We start from the raw sequence: 20,092 nt of genomic DNA on the forward strand, positions 1-20,092 counted from the left end.
AACACTTACTTTGAGAGGAAAGTAAAGGTCTCGGGGTGTTGCTTCCACAGACGTTGGATCGTGACTGATGTCTATCTTAGGTTACTGGAAGTGCTAAAGATATTTTTTGAGAAGGTGGTTGCACAACAGTAGAGGCGGTCACGAGAAGTCCATTCGATATTTTACCCTACCAGAGTTAGGTGCTTAACCTTGGGTAGCCCAACTGTCAGTTGTTAATTTGGGAGAATGCTTACCACCATTGGGAATATGTTCTGCCTTATATATATATATATATTATTTTTAAGGTTGATCCTTCCCAAGAAGCTGGTACTAGCTAGGTTTATACACTGCTCGTATTTTGCACATAGGCTGTTGGTAGTTGCTGAAGAGGGGTGTGTTAGTAAAATATAGTTTCATACAATCAACTTACCTGTCAGATATATACATAGCTAAGACTCCGTCGTCCCCGACAGAAATTCAAATTTCGCGCCACTCGCTACAGGTAGGTCAGGTGATCTACCGGCCTGCCCTGGGCGGCAGGACTAGGAACCATTCCCGTTTTCTACTCATATATTTTCTGTCGCCGGTGGTATCAACATCGTTGCTGCCACCTCTTGACTGGAATTCGCTTTTCTAGACAATTGATCATCTTTTTGTGGACTTTTGGTGACGTACCTGGATCGTTGTTTTGGCATTCGCTACTGTGGACTGGATTTGGACTTGCTTTTGATTTTTCTTCAGAATGTCTGATTCAAGTGTTTGTGTGAGAATGTGTGTGAATGTAGGCTGCAAGGTGAGGATACCGAAAGCTTCGGTTGATCCTCACACTGTATGTCGCAAATGTAGGGGTTTTGATTGTTCTATTTCTAACACCTGTCATGAGTGTGAGAGGTTGAATGTTGAAGAATGGAAGTCTCTAACTTCTTACTTGAAGAAGTTAGAAAGGGATAGAGTCAGAAGGGCTGCATCTAAGATTGCGGGTAGTAGTACAAGGCCTATTGAGCCTTTGGATAATTCTAACTCTTCTCTTAATTATGATTCTGTATCAGGACCCTCACTGGCCTTACATTCAGATTCGGCCTCGGAAATTGCTGAACTGAAGGCTACTCTTCACAGGATGAGATCCAAAATGGCTACCATGAAAGGTAAGGACTGTGAAAGTGATTTTAGTGAAGTGAGTGTCCCCAGTGTTGTGGAGGGGGCGTCTGACCGTCTCTGCGACGCTCCCAGGCCTAGACCTCTTCCAAGCTCCCAAGCCCAGAGGAGAAGGAAAGTCGAAAGCCGTACGGAGGTTGTGGAGAATTCCCCCCGGTCAGGCGTCCCTTCAGCAGGTGCTGTATATAGACAGCCTGCTCAGGACCGCTATCGAAAAAGCGTCCTCAGAGAGTGCTTCTCTTCGTCCGCTTCTCCCTCTCCTAAACGAGGGTGGAAGGATTCGGACTTGTCCAGGCCCCTGAAAAGGCACTGGAGAGATCCTGTTTTGGATTCAAGCCCAGAACGCTTTTCGGAAGAAGCGCCTCCTTCTATCAAGAAGGCGAAGAGGGTTTTGACGTCCCATGATGTGGGCAACAGGCCTTCGAGGTCCCTCCCTCTCCCGTTTCAAGAAGACGCAGGAGAGGCTTCCAAGAGGATCATTTTGGCGGTGCAGGAACAGCTTTCCGCCTTAGTAGGAGTCCTTTCGAAGGATCCTCCTCGTAAGAAAGACGTCAGACTGCCGGTCAAGAAGACTCGTCTTCCTTCTCCCACCAGGAGTGAGGCTCCTGTGAGACGTGAGTCTTTTGAGAACTCAGATAGAGACTCGTGGGACGATTTTGATTCGCCAGGCAAGCGCGTCGCGCCAGCCAAGCGCGAGGCGTCCTACAGACGAGAAGCGTCCTCTAGGATTAGAGAGTCAGACAAACGAGAAACGCATTACAGACGAGAGGATTCTCCCAGATGGGATACGTCTGCCAGACCAGCAGCTTCAGCCGAGCGCGAGGTAACAACCAGGCGTGAGGATTCAGCCAAGCGCGAGGCTCCAGACAAGCATCTGTCACGCAAGGATGTGGCACCAGGAAGACGCGAGACTTCAACCAGGCGCGAGAGTTTTGAGAGGCGCGAGACACCAGTCAGGCGCGAGGCGCCAGCCAAGCGCGAGGAGTCAGTCAGGCGCGAGACGCCAGCCAAGCGCGAGGATCCTGCCAGGCGCGAGGCGCCAGCCAAGCGCGAGGAGTCAGCCAGGCGCGAGACGCCAGCCAAGCGCGAGGCGCCAGCCAGGCGCGAGGCGCCAGCCAGGCGCGAGGCGCCAGCCAAGCGCGAAGAGCCAGCCAAGTACGAAGAGCAGCCAAGCGTAGGAGCTCTTTACACTCTCTTAGCCCCTCTCCTATTAGGAGTTTGTCTCCCGTAGAGAGAGTTTTTGGACAGGAAGACCCGGAACGGGAAGTGGCCTCTCCTGCTGATCCGATTTTGGAAGAGGACTCAGAGGACGAGTCTCACGGTAAAGAAGGACTGTCGAACTACAAAGTTTTGACAGCTCTCCTTCTCCAGGAATACGGAGATGCATTGATCCCTGCCGCTCCTCCTTCGCCTCGTTCACTTTTTCATGCTCGAAGACACCGAAATCGTCGGCTTTCTTGAAGATGAGACCGACGATTTCTATGAAGAGAGCTCTGCAATCGCTGGATAGCTGGATGCTAACTAAGAAAGAGCTAGTAAGGACAGTGTTTTGCATGCCTCCGCTAGACTTACGGGCAAGAGAGGATTTGGTACCAGACTGGGGAGAATATGGTCTCACTCTTCCAGCTTCAGCTGAAGCTGACTTTTCCAGTCTGGTAGATGCATCCAGGAGACATAGCCTTCACACGGCTAAGATTACTTGGGGTCTTTCAGAGTTGAATCATCTCCTCAAGGGACTTTTTCACATTCTAGAAGTCTTTAACTTCCTAGATTGGTCCCTTGGGGTGATGTCCAAGAAGGCTCATGCCCCTGAAGGGCTAGAACCGGATGTACTCCTGGCAATTTTGTCATGTATTGACAAGGCGGTGCAAGACGGCTCAGGGGAAGTTTCTTCCTTATTTGGAGCAGGTCTCTTGAAGAAGAGATCTGTTTTTAGCGCTTTCTTGACGAAAGCAGTATCACATTCGCAAAGAGCAGCTTTGTTATTCGCCCCTAGGTCTGATTTTCTGTTCCCGTCACAGTTGGTGAGGGATATTTCCCGATCTCTGACGGAGAAAGCGACTCAGGATCTTCTCCTGCAATCGTCCAGGAAGAAGAGACCAGTGATGGTGGGAGAAAAGAAAGTGGGGTCTACTCCTGTTCGGCCCTTTCGAGGAGGCCCTCCCACTAGAGTTACCGCTAAAAGGAAAACGACCGAGAAGAGAGGTCGAGCCTCGTTCCGCCCCTTTAAAAGGGGAAAGTGAAGTGGCGCTCCTCCAAACACCAGTAGGTGCCAGGCTCCGGGGATTTGCGGAAGCCTGGACTCGCATCGACACAGACGCTTGGTCGATGTCGGTTCTTCAGAAGGGATATCTCATTCCTTTCCTGGACAATCCTCCCCTGACGTCAACTCCGAGGAATTGTCCGCCAATTACAAGGACCCTGTGTTGAAAGATACTCTTCAACAAATGGTGGATCAGATGTGGGACAAGAGAGCTATAGAACTTGTGCTGGATCAAAGCTCCCCAGGGTTTTACAATCGTCTTTTCTTGGTTGCGAAAGCCTCGGGGGGCTGGAGACCAGTTCTGGATGTCAGCGCTCTGAACAAGTTTGTTCAAAAACAGAAGTTCTCCATGGAAACCTCTGCTTCAGTCCTGGCGGCTCTTCGCCAAGGGGATTGGATGGTGTCTCTGGATCTCCAGGACGCCTATTTTCACGTCCCGATCCATCCTTCGTCGAAGAAGTACCTCCGTTTCATGACGGGGGGAAGGATCTTCCAATTCAGAGCCTTGTGTTTCGGCCTGTCTACGGCGCCTCAGGTTTTCACGAACCTTTGAAAAATGTGGCGAGATGGCTTCATCTGAAAGGAATCAGTATATCTCTATACCTAGACGACTGGCTTATCAGAGCAAAGTCAGAGAAACAGTGTTTGGAGGACCTGACTGTGACACTAAACCTGATAAAGACATTAGGATTACTCGTGAACCTCGAGAAGTCCCAACTGATCCCCAGCCAGAACTTGGTCTATCTGGGGATTCGGATGGATTCTCGGGGTTTTCGAGTATTTCCTTCTCAAGAGAGACTAGCGATAGGTTTAGAAAAAGTCTCTCTCTTCCTAAGGAAGGAACGGACTTCGGCGAGGGAATGGTTGAGCCTGTTAGGGACCCTTTCCTCGCTCGAACAGTTCTTTCATCTAGGAAGACTTCATCTTCGTCCTCTTCAGTTCTTCCTCAGAAGTTCGTGGAAACATGAAGACAGGACTCCTCTCGGACAGTTTTCCCATTCAGATCTGATAAAACGACATCTAGAATGGTGGTTACTCCCACTGAGGGAAAACAAGGGTACTTCCCTGGAAATACAGAGCCCAAACCTTGTATTGTTTTCCGACGCGTCGGAAAAAGGTTGGGGAGCAACTTTGGGAAAGAGAGAAGTGTCAGGCACTTGGAATGCTCTTCAAGTGTCCTGGCACATAAACTGCAAAGAACTGCTGGCTGTACACCTAGCTCTAAAGAGCTTCGAACCGTTAGTATGCAACAAAATAGTACAAGTGAATGCGGACAATACAACCGCTCTGGCATACATTCGGAAGCAAGGAGGTACTCACTCGTATGCCCTTTACGAACTCGCAAGAGAACTGCTGTTGTGGACATCACAAAGGAACATCTCTCTCTTGACGAGGTTCGTTCAGGGAGTAAGGAACGTAAGAGCGGACAGGCTGAGCAGGAGGAACCAGGTCCTTCATACCGAGTGGACCCTCCACTCAGACGTTTGCCTCAAGCTCTGGTCTCTTTGGGGAACTCCTCATGTCGACCTCTTTGCCACGTTCCTCTCGAGGAGACTGGAAGTCTTCTGTTCAGTAGTAGAAGATCCAGAGCTCTAGCAGTAGACGCCTTCCTGCTAGATTGGTCTCAGGTAGACGTTTACGCATTTCCCCCATTCAAGATTCTGGGGCAAGTACTCAGGAAGTTTGTGACTTCAAAGGGGACAAGAATGACCCTGATAGCCCCCTTTTGGCCAGCTCAAGAGTGGTTCCCAGAGGTACTGGAGTGGATAGTAGACTTCCCCAGATCCCTTCCACAAAGGAGGGATCTTCTCAGACAACACACTTCGAGAGGTTTCATCAAAACCTCCCCGCTCTCGCTCTGACTGCCTTTCGACTATCGAAAGACTTGTCAGAGCGAGAGGCTTTTCTAGCAAAGCAGCAAGCTCGATCGCTAGAGCCCGGAGAACTTCCACTATCCGGGTTTACCAATCCAAGTGGGAAGTTTTTAGAAGGTGGTGTAAGTCAAAGAAGTTGTCCTCCTCCAGTACCTCTGTAACAGAAATAGCTGATTTTCTGTTATTTCTGAGAGAAGAATCGCAGCTCTCCGTAGCCACGATAAAGGGCTATAGAAGTATGCTATCGGCCGTCTTTAGGAATAGAGGCCTAGATTTGGGAAACGATAAGGATCTGCATGATCTGATTAGGTCGTTTGAGACCAAGAAGTCTAGAATTACTTCTCCCCCTAACTGGAATCTAGACGTAGTGCTGAAGTTCTTGGCTTCAGAGAGATTTGAACCCCTACATTTGGCCTCATTTTCGGTGATATAACGAGAAAATGTTTATTCCTTTTGTCACTAGCGACGGCAAAAAGGGTTAGTGAACTGCACGCCCTTAGTGACAAAGTCGGGTTCAATATAGATTCAGCCATCTGTTCCTTCAAGGAATTATTCTTGGCGAAGAATGAAAATCCTTCGAATCCCTGGCCGAGAAACTTCGAGGTAAAAGGATTATCGGGTCTCGTCGGCAGGGAACCGGAGAGGTCTCTTTGCCCAGTAAGGGCGTTAAAGTTTTACTTTCAGAAAAAGGAACAGTTGGGAGGTTCTAGACAAGGTCTTTGGTGCTCAGTGAAGGATCCATCAAGACCTATGTCTAAGAATGCCTTAGCCTTTTTTGTCAGGAACGTAATTACGGACGCTCATAAGGCTTGCACGGATGATTCTTTAAAACTCCTGAGAGTAAGAGCTCATGAAGTGAGAGCAGTGGCGACGTCTCTCTCTTTTCAGAGAAATATGTGGCTGAAGAATATCTTGGAAGCGACATATTGGAGATGTAATTCTGTGTTTGCTGCTCACTATTTGAAGGACGTGCGTGTGACCTATGAAAAATGTTTTTCCTTAGGTCCTTTTGTGTCTGCGGGCAACAATCCTGGGTACAGGAGCTGACAACAATCCTTAAAATTTTTTTTTACTACTTAAGTCTAATAGATATGTTCTAGACTTTCTGCTGAACAAGTGCAGTTGCCGCACAAGCGGCCAGTCACTTCCGTTCAGTAAGGAACTCTTGTGATATCTTGTAATAGATAAAAAAAATTTTTTTGAAATTATTGTGTGCGTGTGCATTGTGGTTTGAGTTACGGTTGTTGCGAAGAGTTGGGGATAACTCGGAGCAATTTTTAATACTAACATGGTGGTTAGGATCAGGTGGTCGGGATTGGTTGTGTGCTCCTTAATAAGGTGTGTTGTCATGTAAGTGGATCAGCACCCATTGACAAAGTCCTTTCAGGCTCTGCCGAGTAAGTGGATAAGACCCCTTCGGCAGACCCACAAGAATTTTCTCTTGGCCATAGATCACATATCTCGCTAAGTTTCTGAGGTGATGCAGACTACGGGAAAACACCTACGAAGTCTACCACCTATCAGGTAGGAACCAAGTTTTTAGTTTTATACCTACAACAGATGTTGTTTACCTGTCTATTCCAGTAGTAGCTGTCTCTTACCCTCCACCGAAGGGTGCCAATCAGCTATGTATATATCTGACAGGTAAGTTGATTGTATGAAAATGATATTGTTATAATACAATAAAGTTTCATACATACTTACCTGGCAGATATATACGATTAGGGCCCACCCAGCCTCCCCGCAAGGAGACAGGTGGAAGAGAAAATATATGAGTAGAAAACGGGAATGGTTCCTAGTCCTGCCGCCCAGGGCAGGCCGGTAGATCACCTGACCTACCTGTAGCGAGTGGCGCGAAATTTGGATTTCTGTCGGGGACGACGGAGTCTTAGCTATGTATATATCTGCCAGGTAAGTATGTATGAAACTTTATTGTATTATAACAATATCATTTTTTCCATGAATATTTAGACAATTCTGTAGTTGAAAAGATCATTCTAAATGTTAGTGTGTGTTCATTTCAATAGCAAATTAGTTTTTGAGTTACTGGACCCCCTTGTAACCTACAATTAAGGGGGACCACGTAGTAAACCTGGGATTGTTGGATGGGGGAAAACAAAATACGTAATTGAAATTCACAGAATTTCTCCAGTGAAGTTTGATTTGATCTCTATGTACAGTATATCTTGGCCTACTTGTTCTTGGAAGGGTGTAGCAAAGATAAAAGGTGTAAAAACTATTACGTCATTAGCTCTCTGTAGGTTTTTGTCAAGAGTTGCTTTTAAGTCTGAAATTAACATTTATACACCATAGCCACAGAGAAAGTACAGATTTTTGAATCAGATGTTAAGTTGTGGGTTTTATTTTTTGTAAACCCTTGTAATAGGTCTGGAATTTCATAAATATATGGTTTTATTTTTACTTAGTTTGTTGTATTATTGCTAATGTAATATATATTTTTTTTTATTTTGCAGAGAGGCAGTCAAAGAGATTGACTTTGAAGAAAAAGTATAGAATTCTGAAAAATAAAAGAGAATCTAAAAGGAAGAAGAAGAGGGAGATGAAGAGGCATCCTGAAAAATTCCCAAGTGAGATGATGATGTTTTTAGTTGTAGTTGACAGCCAAATGGTTTGCCTGAATGTGAGAGTTTAATGCATTTATGTTGTAGAGGCAGTCACAAGATGTTAAGTATGCTGGTGTGATTTTTCGTATGTACAGTATGTTTTGTTTCTTACTCATATTCTTAAATATGTGGTTATGTGCAAATATACAGTAACCCCATATGTTACTGACCATAAGGTGTTTTATGGTGCTGTTACCCACTGTGATTTTTTTTTTTTTTTTTTTTTTTTTGAAGACAGTTTTCATTTGTGACACTAAAGTACATCTGTCATGTTTAGTCAGGTGTTGACAGTTGTAACATAGTTGAGCTCCCAGTTAGAAATGTCATGGCCAGATTGGTGCGTTCTGTAATACTTTTATTAAGTGTAGGTAATTGGTTTCTGTTCATTAACAAGGAGAGATGACTTCTGTTAATTAATTACAAAAGTTCTGTGGCACTTACATAAATTGTAACATTATATAAATAGCCACATAGTATCTTGATTGATTTGTCTTAGATTTAACATCTACCGCAATGCTTATGGGATTGTTTTTGTGGAAAAGATTATTTTTATTTTGTTATAGGTATTCTCTGCTGGAGCCATAGAATCTTTATATGAAATGAATACATTGTAAGTGATAAGTTCCCAGGTCAAATATTGCCTTACTAACTTAGCTTTTCGATTACTGGAGGGACATGCACATTTGGAAACAACAGTTGTTCAGTTTTGGTAGGGGTGTGCAAATTGAGGTGGTACTTATGGGGACTTGAATAGTCTACAGGGTTAATTTGATTTATTAAAGGATTCAAAGCCAGTGGAACGCTGTTTTCCGGCAATAACTTTTATCAGAGCATTGGATAAAGGTAAAAGTTTGCAAGTGTATATTTTATAACTCTAACAAATTTTGTCAAGTATTATTTAGTACCTAAGTTCGATAGTTTTGATATTTATAGAGTAAAATTAAATCGCCAATGCTGGAAATGAGAAAATCGCAGAAAAGTGTCCTAAAATCATTCGTGATGTAAACATAATATGCCATCATGAGGCTCTTCCCATCCTCCTGGTAGTTAGTAAGTCACTAGAGTAACAGGTGAATGGTGCTTCACAACTTTTAAACCGACTTATGGATTTCCATGCCTTTAGTAAGCATTGAGTGTTCCAAACTTCGTCCTAATTTTCAGAAATACTGTGCGTCGCCATGAGTGTTTCATTAACTTTTTTTTACTTAACAACCATCTGCAAAAGTGGTGGTGTGTATCAGTGATGTAGGTACAGATTAACACATAATTATTTTTTAAATAATTATGTGTTAATCTGTAAGTAAAGGGGGTGGCTTTGCATCACACATACATTATAAAGCACCAGTCGTTCAAAACAGTTTGAGCAAGACAAGAAGTAGGTCTTTTTTTCTAAGAGTAAACGGCTTAATTACTCAAATTGTCAATTCAATGTACTACTACTATAAATTAGGGCAATGTTAGAAACACAGTGTTTTAGTAGCATAGGAAATCCATACATTGGTTTCAAAGTTTTTTACGAAAAACACCATTTCATGGCTTCTCAAATGCATAGTAGGCTTCAACAAATTTGAGCAGCAGGATATGGAAATGAAACCCATGAATACATCATTATTTCTATAGTGGGTAACAGTTACTTGGTGACACTCAAGTCTTGCTGCAGCAAATAGAAGGCTATAGTGTCAAAACCTGAGGTAAAACAAACTGGACTGTCTTTTTGTATTTCCTCCTTGAATAGATGTACTGGATCTAAAAAATGAGCTAGTATAGACTGGTTCATTATGTGGATGAATTGCACACATTGAATTATTTGTAAAGTTGAAACAATATGAATATTAAGAAAATGGAAGAATTCCAAGCTAACAACTTAGTCCTAACAGCAGCTGTGGAAGTTGCGATGCAACCAGTACAAAATGGTGATGATGATGATAATATAATAATAATAAAATTACTGAGAATGATAATGCAATCAAGGGTGCGATGAGATATCTTGCTCGTCATCACCAATATTGCTGAAGCATAGCATGAGTACTTATTATCAATTAATGAATGTCATCAGCAAGTGGGCAGGGCCACAGTGAAGGAGATGTATTCTCCATACATAAACTTCTCTTCACTGTGGGGGGGGGAGCCTCATGACGTTATAGATTAACGTCATTATTGCATTCAAAACTCTTAGCTGCTATTTTGATGGCTTTGGCATAGGAAACTCACTTTTACTCTTAAGTGCCAAAACTATCAAACTTGCATACAAAATAATAATTGCAAAAATTAAGTAGGGTTATAAAATATACACCTGCCAACTTTCACCTTTATCCGATATTTTGATGAAAAGTTATTGCCGAAAAACAGTGTACCATAGACTCTGAATCCCTTGGTAGTCTGCAAGTTCATATATGAAAGGACACATGAATACTAGGTAGAGTGCTAGTTCCCTTTTTACAGAACTCATGCATGACTGATATGTTTTCAAATATATGTTATTTATTTTTCATATATTTATTTATGACAGACATAGGGTTGGTGCTACAATACAAGGTCTAGAGAGTATAGGAAGGTCTTGTCAGCGCTGACCCAAAATAAGCCTCTTCTGTGAAGGTCGAGAGCGTGACGTGTAAACAACCTCACCTAAGGCTACCATGAGGAAAGTCCTTTATTAATCCGATGGACAACAACAGAGAAATACGTGTTTACAGATGATCCACACCAAGAAAAGCTTATTATTATTATAAATAATTTACTTGACCTTTGATTTATATTGCGATACGTAGGCTCACAATGGTCAAATTGCCTTACGTACACTAACAATGGTCCAGTTAGAGAGCTAATTAAGAGGAGCAAAATGATCTTTGGGCAGCACATAAATTTACAGTGCAACTGCTGCCTGAAGCTCCCTATAAATCTGTTGATCACTTCGGCTTTTATGAAATAACAGCACACTTGTAAGCTCAATGAAACAGTGAAGGAAATTCTCTTTAGAAATAGCTCAATTTATCAGTAATTCTTTGAACGTTTAGGAGCAAAGGTAACAAAAGGAGTTGATACATGTATTATTGTCATAAGCTTTAGAGAGGGAAATTAACGAAAACTAGTGAAAAATTTATTGAACTTCTGAAGTTTATGGATAAGATGTTTGATTCTCACCATGGGGGAAAAATGTTTAACAGCAGGAAAAGGAGAGATCATTAAATTTGCTGATATAATTAGCAGTCACATCTATTCCCCTTAGAATTAGGAATTTGAACAAAGTGGTGAAAAAGATGAAACAGTTAGTGACATTGCTAGTAACGTGGTTAAAATATGTGCAAAATTTTATTTTATGAATATACTATGTCAAGTGTGTATAATTCTTAAAATATACTTATACATAGTATTGTTTATAATGTTCTATAAAACTCCCGTAAGAGTTTTTAACATAATATAATATATAGTTTTTTATCTGACCCATTTTTTTGTACAAGTAAAACTTACCCAGCAGATATAGACTTAGCTATAGACGGTCGTCCCGACAGAATTTCAAAACTCGCGGCACACGCGACAGGTAGGTCAGGTGATCCACCATTCCCGCCGCTGGGTGGCGGGGTCTGGAACTATTCCCGTTTTCTAAGCCATAATTTCTCTGTCGGTTATTGAACGGACAACACCTATTGTTCGTTCCTCCATCTTGGATTTCAACTCGTTTGCCGAGAATTTGGATTGGTTTTTTGGTGAACGTATTCTGTTTTTTCTCTGGCTTGGCATACGCTTATTGTGGACGTTTTTCGACTTTGGTTTTGACTACTCTTTCACGATGTCTGACGCTAAGGCTTCACCTATGGTTTAGATTTGTTTGCAGTAGGGAAGACTGTAAGGTTAGGCTGCCTAAATCGGCATTAGATCCGCATAGTATTTGCGCTAAATGCAGGGAGAAGGAATGTTCTTTTATTAACACCTGTGTGGAATGCGAGAACCTTACGGAGCTTGAATGGAAGGAATTATCATCATATGTTAGGAAGCTTGAGAGAGATAGAGTGAGGAAGGCTTCAGCTAGGTCATCTAGTAGATCTTGCTCCTTAGAACAAGAAATTAACTCTCCATCTAACAATTTTTTTTCCCTTAGCCTCAGCTGCTTCTCCCTGTCTGAATCCAAAGATTCTTCATCAGAGAGGGAAAATGGTAAAAGCTTCAATTAAGAACTTCAAGCTCAGCTACGAGCTCTAAACCAAGGTATGAGTGGTGATAGTGACCTTGGCAGTGTCCCAGTGCAGTGGAGGGGCTTCTTGACCGGTTCCTCATTGCTCCTAGCCCTAGACTACTTCCAAAACTCCCAGGACCAGGGGAGGATGAAAATGTCGAAAGACCGCAGGGAGGATGCAGAACATCCCCAACGGTCAGGCGTCCCTTCGGCAGATCCTGTTGTTAAGTCCCCCCCCCCCCCAGGCTGCCTCGGATTGCCGCAGAAAAGGTGTCCTAAAGGAGTGTTTTTCGGCCTCAGACTCTTCCTCTCCTAAACGAGGATGGAGTTCGGCCTCCCGTTCGCGCCCCTTTGAAGAGAGCCTGGAAGGCGCCTAAAGGAGACGCTGCTGACTTCCAGCCCAGAGCGTTTTCCAGGATGGATTGGGCCTTCGGGACCTAAGAGGACTAGACAAGAGGAGCCTGCTCTTCAGGATCCGACCAAGAACGTTTTATGGTTTAATCTGCAAGAGCAGTTAGCGTCGCTCGTAGGCTCTTTTGCTAAGGACTCTACAAGGAGGAAGGATGTCTCGCTCCCTGTTTAATAGTTCCGCTAAGCGTCCTTCTTCGTATAGGAGAGAACTCTCACGATCTCCAGGGCGTTTATCGCCTTCGTCAAGGGACTCGTCGGATAGGAGTTGTTCTCCTGAGAGAAGAGCCCTTTCGCCCTATAGGCTGGCTTCCCCGAAGCGCCCTCTTAGACACAGCGCATCGAGCAGAAGTCTCGATCGGTTTAGGTACAAGGAACCGGAAAACCGATTTAGGTATCAGGATCCCTTGGGTCTTCAGGACCAGGAGCCAGACAGGCGCAAAGAGGCAGCAAGACGCAAGAAAGGACGTCAAGAGCCTCTTAGAACGCTGGATTCATCAGGGCGCCAGGAGTCAGGGCGCCAGGAGTCAGGGCGCCAGGAGTCAGGGTGCCAGGAGTCGGGGGGCGTCAGGAGTCAGGGCGCCAGGAGTTAGGACGCCAGAAAACAGGACGCCAGGAGTACGTTAGGCGTCAAGTGTAGGGCGCCAAGAGCCTGTTAAGCGTCAGGAATCAGGACGCGGGGATCTTTTCAAGCGCCCTGAATCAGGACGCCAGGAGCCTAGCAAGCGCCACGAACCCGACGAACCTAGACAACAAGAGTCTAGTAGGCACAAGAGTGTTGCCGACAGACAGGAGCCTCACTCTTCGTATAGGAGTGCTAATGTTCCGCGCTCCCCTTCTCGGGAAAGGAGTTCTTCTCCCGGGAAGAGCCAGATCACTCCAAAACGATCTCCTTCTGTAGATCAGTTGGACCAGGTATCGGAAGACGAAGAGCCTGTAGATGTAGCAGTTTCGGACTACAAGAGACTTTCTCTTTTGCTGCTAAAGGAGTTCGGAGACTCCCTTCATCCTGCGGACCCTCCTTCACCAGGATCGTTGATGTCCAGCACTAAAGCTCTCAAATCGTCTTCCTTCGTTAAGATGCGCCCCGCTCTTTGTATGAAAAAGGCATTGAAAACTTTTTCAGAGTGGTTGACTTCCAGAAGGGAAGCGGGCAAGACAGTTTTTTCCTGCCCTCCTTCCAAGTTAACAGGCAAACCAGGAAGGTGGTACGAGACCAAAGAGCCGATGGGGTTAGGTCTGCCTTCTTCCGCGGATGCGGATTTTGCTTCCTTAGTAGACTCTGCTAGGAGGAAGTCCGTTGCTGTCTGCTAGGAGGCGACTTGGGGCATGTGTGAGCTGGACCACCTTCTAAAGGGCCTCTTTAAAACCCTAGAAGTCTTCAACTTTATGGACTGGGCGTTAGGAGCATTAGCGAAGAGAGCTCAGGACACGGACTTTGTTTCCATGGAGGAACTTTCGAGCGTCCTGGCTTGCCTGGACAGAGCGGTCATGGACGGTTCTGTGGAAGTTGCCTCTCTTTTTGGAACGGGAGTTTTGAAGAAGAGATCTGTCTTTAGCTCTTTCTTAGCAAGAGCAGTATCACCCTTGCAAAGGACATCTCTTCTTTTTGCTCCTTTATCCCCGCACCTTTTTCCACAAGAGACGGTTAGAGAGGTTTTCGAAATCTCTTATGGAGAAGGCAACTCAAGATCTCCTCACGCACTCAGCCAAGAAGTTTAGGCCGGCAGTGCCGATAGAGAAGAAAGAGAGACCCTCTTTTGTTCAGCCCTTTCGAGGGGCCTCCTCTTCTAGAGCCCCTCTTAGAGGTCGAAGACCAGAGAGAAAGAGTAGACCATCTAGAAGGTCCTTCGGAAGTCTAGATGAACAGCAAGTCCTCCAGACGAAAGTAGGCGCCAGGCTACTCCACTTTGCCAAAGTCTGGGCGCAGAAGGGAGCGGACTCCTGGTCCCTCTCTATCCTGAAAAAAGGATACTTGATCCCCCTTTCAGGGGGAAAAAATCCTCCTTGACGACAACTCCAGGGAAAAAAAAAGGGGGGTTTTTAACCGCCAGATACTCGGATCCGGTCCGCAAAGCTTGCTATGTTGCAAGCAGTGGAACAGATGATTTTCCAAGGAAGCGGTAGAACTGGTTCAAGATCTCCAGTCCCCAGGATTCTACAATCGGCTATTCCTGGTACGAAAGCATCGGGGGATGGAGACCAGTTCTAGACGTCAGTGCCCTGAATTTCTTGTCTTGAAGAAGAAATTTTCAATGGAGACGTCTTCCTCTGTTCTATCTGCTCTTCGTCCAGGGGACTGGATGGTGTCCCTGGACCTTCAGGATGCGTATTTCCATGTGCCAATTCATCCGGCAGCAAGGAAATATCTGAGGTTCATGTTCCAAGGGAAAGTGTTTCCAGTTCCGAGCGATGTGCTTCGGACTTTCGACTGCCCCTCAAGTCTTTACGGACATCATGAAGAATGTAGCTTATTGGCTACATCTGGAAGGGATCAGGATCTCGTTATATCTGGACGATTGGCTAATAAGAGCCCAATCGGAGAAAAAATGTCTGGAGGACCTTTTAGTGACTCTAAAGTTGACAAAGTCCTTAGGCTTTTATTTAGTAAATCACGAGAAATCCATGCTGACTCCCCAGCAAAGTATTGTCTATCTGGGGATTCAGATGGATTCTCGGGATTTTCTAGCGTATCCTTCGCAGGAAAGGAGAGAACGCTGCCTAGAAAAGGTGTCAGTCTTCTTAAGGAAAGAACATTGTTCCGCGAGGGAATGGATGAGCTTGCTGGGGACCCTCTCCTCGATGGAACAGTTCGTTTCCTTAGGAAGACTTCACCTACGACCCCTTCAATTTTATCTGAAGGAGAAGTGGGATTGGAAGTCCAACAATCTGGGAGAGACTTTTTCCAATCTCGAAACGGATCAAGGAGAATATCCGTTGGTGGTTAGATCCACAGAAACTAAGCAAAGGAATCTCCCTTCGCTTACAGAACCCGTGCCTAGCGTTGTTTGCAGACGCCTCAGATTCAGGGTGGGGAGCGACCCTAGGTTCGCAAGAAGTGTCAGGCATTTGGGAAGGAGAACAAGTGTCCTGGCACATCAACAAGAAAGAGCTAACAGCCATTCATCTAGCTTTGGTTCATTTCGAGGAACAGGTCTCAGGTCTGGGATTCAGATTCACTCGGACAACACAACAGCCCTCGCTTATATAAAGAAGCAAGGGGGGACGCATTCCTTTTCCCTGTACGAATCAGCAAAGGATCTGCTGATTTGGGCACAGGAAAGGAAGATCTCTCTCCTCACAAGGTTTGTACAGGGAGAGAAAATGTCCGGGCAGATCTGTTAAGCAGAAAAGATCAAGTCCTACCCAACGGAATGGACTCTCAATCCTCAGATTTGCCAACAACTGTGGCATCTGTGGGGAAGGCCCAATATAGACCTGTTCGCGACCAACAAGAACCACAGATTGGAAACCTATTGCTCCCCGATCTCGGATCCCTCAAGCAGTAGCAGTAGACAGCTTTCTGCTAGATTGGACGGTTGGCTTGGACGCGTACGCCTTCCCTCCTTTCAAGATAGTAGGAGAAGTGTTGAGGAAGTTCACTTGCTCGGAAGGAACAAGAATGACCCTCATCGCTCCCTTTTGGCCGGCTCTCGATTGGTTCACAGAGGTGCTGGAGTGGTTAGTGGATTTTCCAAGATCGCTTCCACTAAGGAACGATCTTCTCAAACAACCCCACCCCCATTCCGACAAGTTTCACAAAAAAAACTCCCCGCTCTAAGTCTGACCGCCTTCAGACTGTCGAAGGACTTGTCAGAGCAAGGGGCTTTTCACGAGAAGTGGCGAAGGCTATTGCAAGAGCCAGAAGAGTCTCCACTTCTAAAGTATATCAGTCGAAGTGGGAATTGTTTAGAAGATGGTGTAGGGAAAAGAAAATATCCTCCTCCAGTACCTCTGTAACTGAAATCGCAGATTTTCTCCTATATTTGAGAAAAGACTGTAACCTGGCAGTTTCAACAGTGAAGGGTTACAGAAGTATGCTGGCCTCAGTTTTTCGACATAGAGGAATAGATCTGACAAACAATAAAGATCTTCATGACCTTATAAGGTCTTTTGAGACCACGAAAGAACATGTAATCAAGAAGCCTAGCTGGAACTTGGATGTGGTCCTCAAGTTCCTAATGTCGGAAAAATTCGTACCGTCTCACGCAGCTTTCGTTTAGGGACTTAACAAGAAAGTCTTCCTTTTTTGGCCGTTAGCAACAGCCAAGAGAGTGAGCGAGTTGCAAGCTTTGGAAGGTAAAGTGGGTTTAAGAAAGATTCAGCGATTTGCTCCTTTCAACCACTTTTTTTAGCGAAAAATGAAAATCCCTCAAAGCCTTGGCCAAGAAGCTTTGAGATAAAAGGAATATCTTCATTAACAGGGAGAGAACTAGAAAGGACTTTGTGTCCAGTCAGGGCACTCAAGTTTCTACCTGGAGAAGAAGTTGCTGAAAGGTACAGATGAAAGTCTTTGGTGCTCTGTAAGAGATCCGAAAAGAGAGATTTCTAAGAACGCCCTTACATTCTTCATAAAAGATGTAATAAGGGAAGCTCACCTTAAATGCGAAGAAGAGCATTTCAAGGTTCTCAGAGTGAGAGCTCATGAAGTGAGAGCCATAGCTACGTCGATGGCATTTCACAAAACATGGTCGCTTCAGGCTCTTATAGAGTCGACATTTTGGAGATGTAATTCGAATTACCTAAGAGATGTTAAAATTTCGTACGAAAAGTGCTTTGCTCTGGGAGCGTATGTTTCGGCGAATTCAGTGCTGGGAGAAGGGGCTGAGGCTAATCCTTCCTATTTAGTTTAAGGCTTAAATTACTGTTTATTGGTTGTTTTTATTGGTTAATTGTCAGAGGAATAGGGACCCTCTTACAATTCATAGATTGTAACAAGACTAACATGGTCAGGTGATCGGGATTGGCTTCAGTGCTCTTTGTGATTTGTTTAATAACCTTAACTCTGTCATGTAAGAGGGCGAGTCTCCATTGATATGACAAAAAGGTCAAGGCTCTACCATGTAAGTGGGTCAGCCCCCATTGGTACAATCCAGTATAGGCTCTGTCGCGTAAGCGGGCTAGCCCCCATTGACACGATCCAAAGAGTTATTCAACCATAGGTTCATTCCTCGTTGAAACTCTTGAGGCAAGCAGACTCATCGACAGTAGTCATGAAGTCTTCAGCCCAATAAGGTAGGAACTATGGATTATGTTATCCAAGAACATAGGTTGTTTTTTCCCTGTTTTTTAATGTATTTAGTTAAGTATTATTTGTTTTTAGCTGTCTCTTGCCCGCCCACCAAGGGTGCCAATCAGCTAAGTATATATCTGCTGGGTAAGTTACTTGTACAAAAATGATATTGTTAAGATACAATAAAGTTTTGTACATACTTACCTGCAGATATATACGATTAATGGCCCACCCAGCCTCCCCTCAGGAGACAGGTGTAAGAGAAATTATGGCTTAGAAAACGGGAATAGTTCCAGACCCCGCCACCCAGCGGCGGGAATGGTGGATCACCTGACCTACCTGTCGCGTGTGCCGCGAGTTTTGAAATTCTGTCGGGACGACCGAGTCTATAGCTAAGTATATATCTGCCAGGTAAGTATGTACAAAACTTTATTGTATCTTAACAATATCATTTTCCTTAACAAACAGATAATAGTATATTTAAAAACAAAAAGCATGAAGAAAGCAGAGGTTGGTTTTCTATAGTTTTAATATTGTTTGGCAAATATATTCAAATGAATATTCCTTGTAACATAGCAGAATGAAGAATCTTTATCTGACTATTACTTTCATTATCGAATAGCGTAGAGTATTTAATAAATTAAGGGGAAAAAAGTAGAGGCAGGTTTCTACAGATATAAGGAGCCTGACTATAGTTATTGTGATGTCAAGCACCTGGCTGTTTAATCCTCTACCACAGGCAAAGCTGCGTGTGGCAAGACCTCCCTATACTCTAGACCTTGCTACGATAGACAAGAAGTGGCTGCTTTTGTTGGACCGTATTTAGTAAGCTCTTTGGCACCACTTCTTTGGGAATTGTTATATGAAAGAATTTTACATCTTCGCTTGATAATGCTACTTGAATTTCTTTGCCTCTGGAAGGTACTGCTATCAGGATGAATGCAATTTTGAAGCTCTCTAGGATGTTTAATGCCAGAGATGGTTATTGACTTAGATTCTTTTGCAAATGACAATTAGCAAGGTTTTTTAGCATTTTTCTTAACTGTTATGAAATTTTTCACTAGTAATGATACTGAACCATTAGTACCAAGGATTACAATGGAGAAAATCATATTACTGCTTGCAGCTGAAATTGGGACCTAGTTGAAGTCTGGAGAGAATGCTTAAGTTACATATTTGGATTCATCCATTGAATCATCTTTGACGTGATACCAGAGTCAAAGGTAGAAACAGTTGGAGATATTTTTTACAAAACCATATTAGAAGTAAAATAGTACACAGATTGTACAGCTTGTGAATATCTTAGACCAGTTTTTAAGATAGGAAGCAGATAGTCATTCGTTAGTGTGAATCTTCCCATAACTATTGAGAAACCCTATCAGAGTACATTTTTTTTGGTGGGTAGTGGCGGAATCACTCCATGTGAGTGGTGGAAGAATCACTCCACAGTGTTAGGGGTTTAGTATTTTATTTCGGATCTACATGGAATAATTTGAGACTTTCATGAAGGCACGTATTAAGGAAATAGTACAAGTTTAATGCATTAGGTTGTAATTGCGTTGCATTGCTCCAGGATAGTAAGAAAATTGGATTACGGTGTCTGCATTTTTTTTACACAGTGCATGTAATATGAATTCTTAACTGCTGAATACAACATTGGATATGATAGATTTATCTTGTTTACAGAACAAAAAGATCCTGGCATCCCTCTAAAACTCCCATTCTACAAAGATGTCATAGATGATTTGCGAGCATCCAAGGAGGCACACTTGAAGCGTTTGGAAGAGGCAAAGCAACGAAGGAAAGAGATGAAGAATCAAATAATTGCTCAGAAAAGAAACATTGGGTAAGTTTTTATTTTGAATATCATTCCTAATTTGTTTGGGAAAATAGTACTCACTTGCTGAGATACAATATTGAAATGGCCATAAAGTAATGGTTTGTACTTAGGAAGAGTAGCAAATAGGAATGGAATGGCCATAACAAAATTATGTTAAATGGTGAACAAGGTTTGAACTCGACCAATATAGTGAATGGTATTAGAATTCGACCACCACAGTGGGAATCGAGGTGATGCCACTCAACTACCATGAATTAGAGTGGAGATAATGACAGGTATGTCAAAAGAACTTGAGATAAAATTATAATACAGGCAGTTCTGGTGGGGTGCTGATAAGCAAAAACCGCCATTAACCGAAACTCTGTTTTTTGGGGCTTATGGCTGTGAGTTTCAGTTAATGACGCTGATAACCATTTAATGGCAGCTCTGTTAGGTATGTTATGGCTTCATAGCTATTATCAGCACTTGATGGCAATGATAACTGGAACTCGGCCTCTTATGGCGCCATAAATCGCCGATTTTAGCCATAAAATAGGACCACCATT

At 43.9% G+C, this 20,092-nt stretch overlaps 1 protein-coding gene across 1 annotated transcript in view; it reads left to right on the plus strand.

Annotated features, from left to right (window-relative positions):
* Positions 1-20,092, plus strand: part of LOC135201782 (guanine nucleotide-binding protein-like 3 homolog) — a 46,393-nt gene that overhangs the window by 5,578 nt on the left and 20,723 nt on the right. Inside the window, exons 2-3 of the mRNA XM_064231033.1 lie at positions 7,746-7,859; positions 19,394-19,553. Coding sequence (XP_064087103.1) covers positions 7,746-7,859; positions 19,394-19,553 — 274 coding nt within the window. The remainder of the gene's footprint in view (positions 1-7,745; positions 7,860-19,393; positions 19,554-20,092) is intronic.

The sequence above is a fragment of the Macrobrachium nipponense genome, chromosome 28, assembly GCF_015104395.2.
Source record: "Macrobrachium nipponense isolate FS-2020 chromosome 28, ASM1510439v2, whole genome shotgun sequence".
Lineage (NCBI taxonomy): Eukaryota > Metazoa > Arthropoda > Malacostraca > Decapoda > Palaemonidae > Macrobrachium > Macrobrachium nipponense.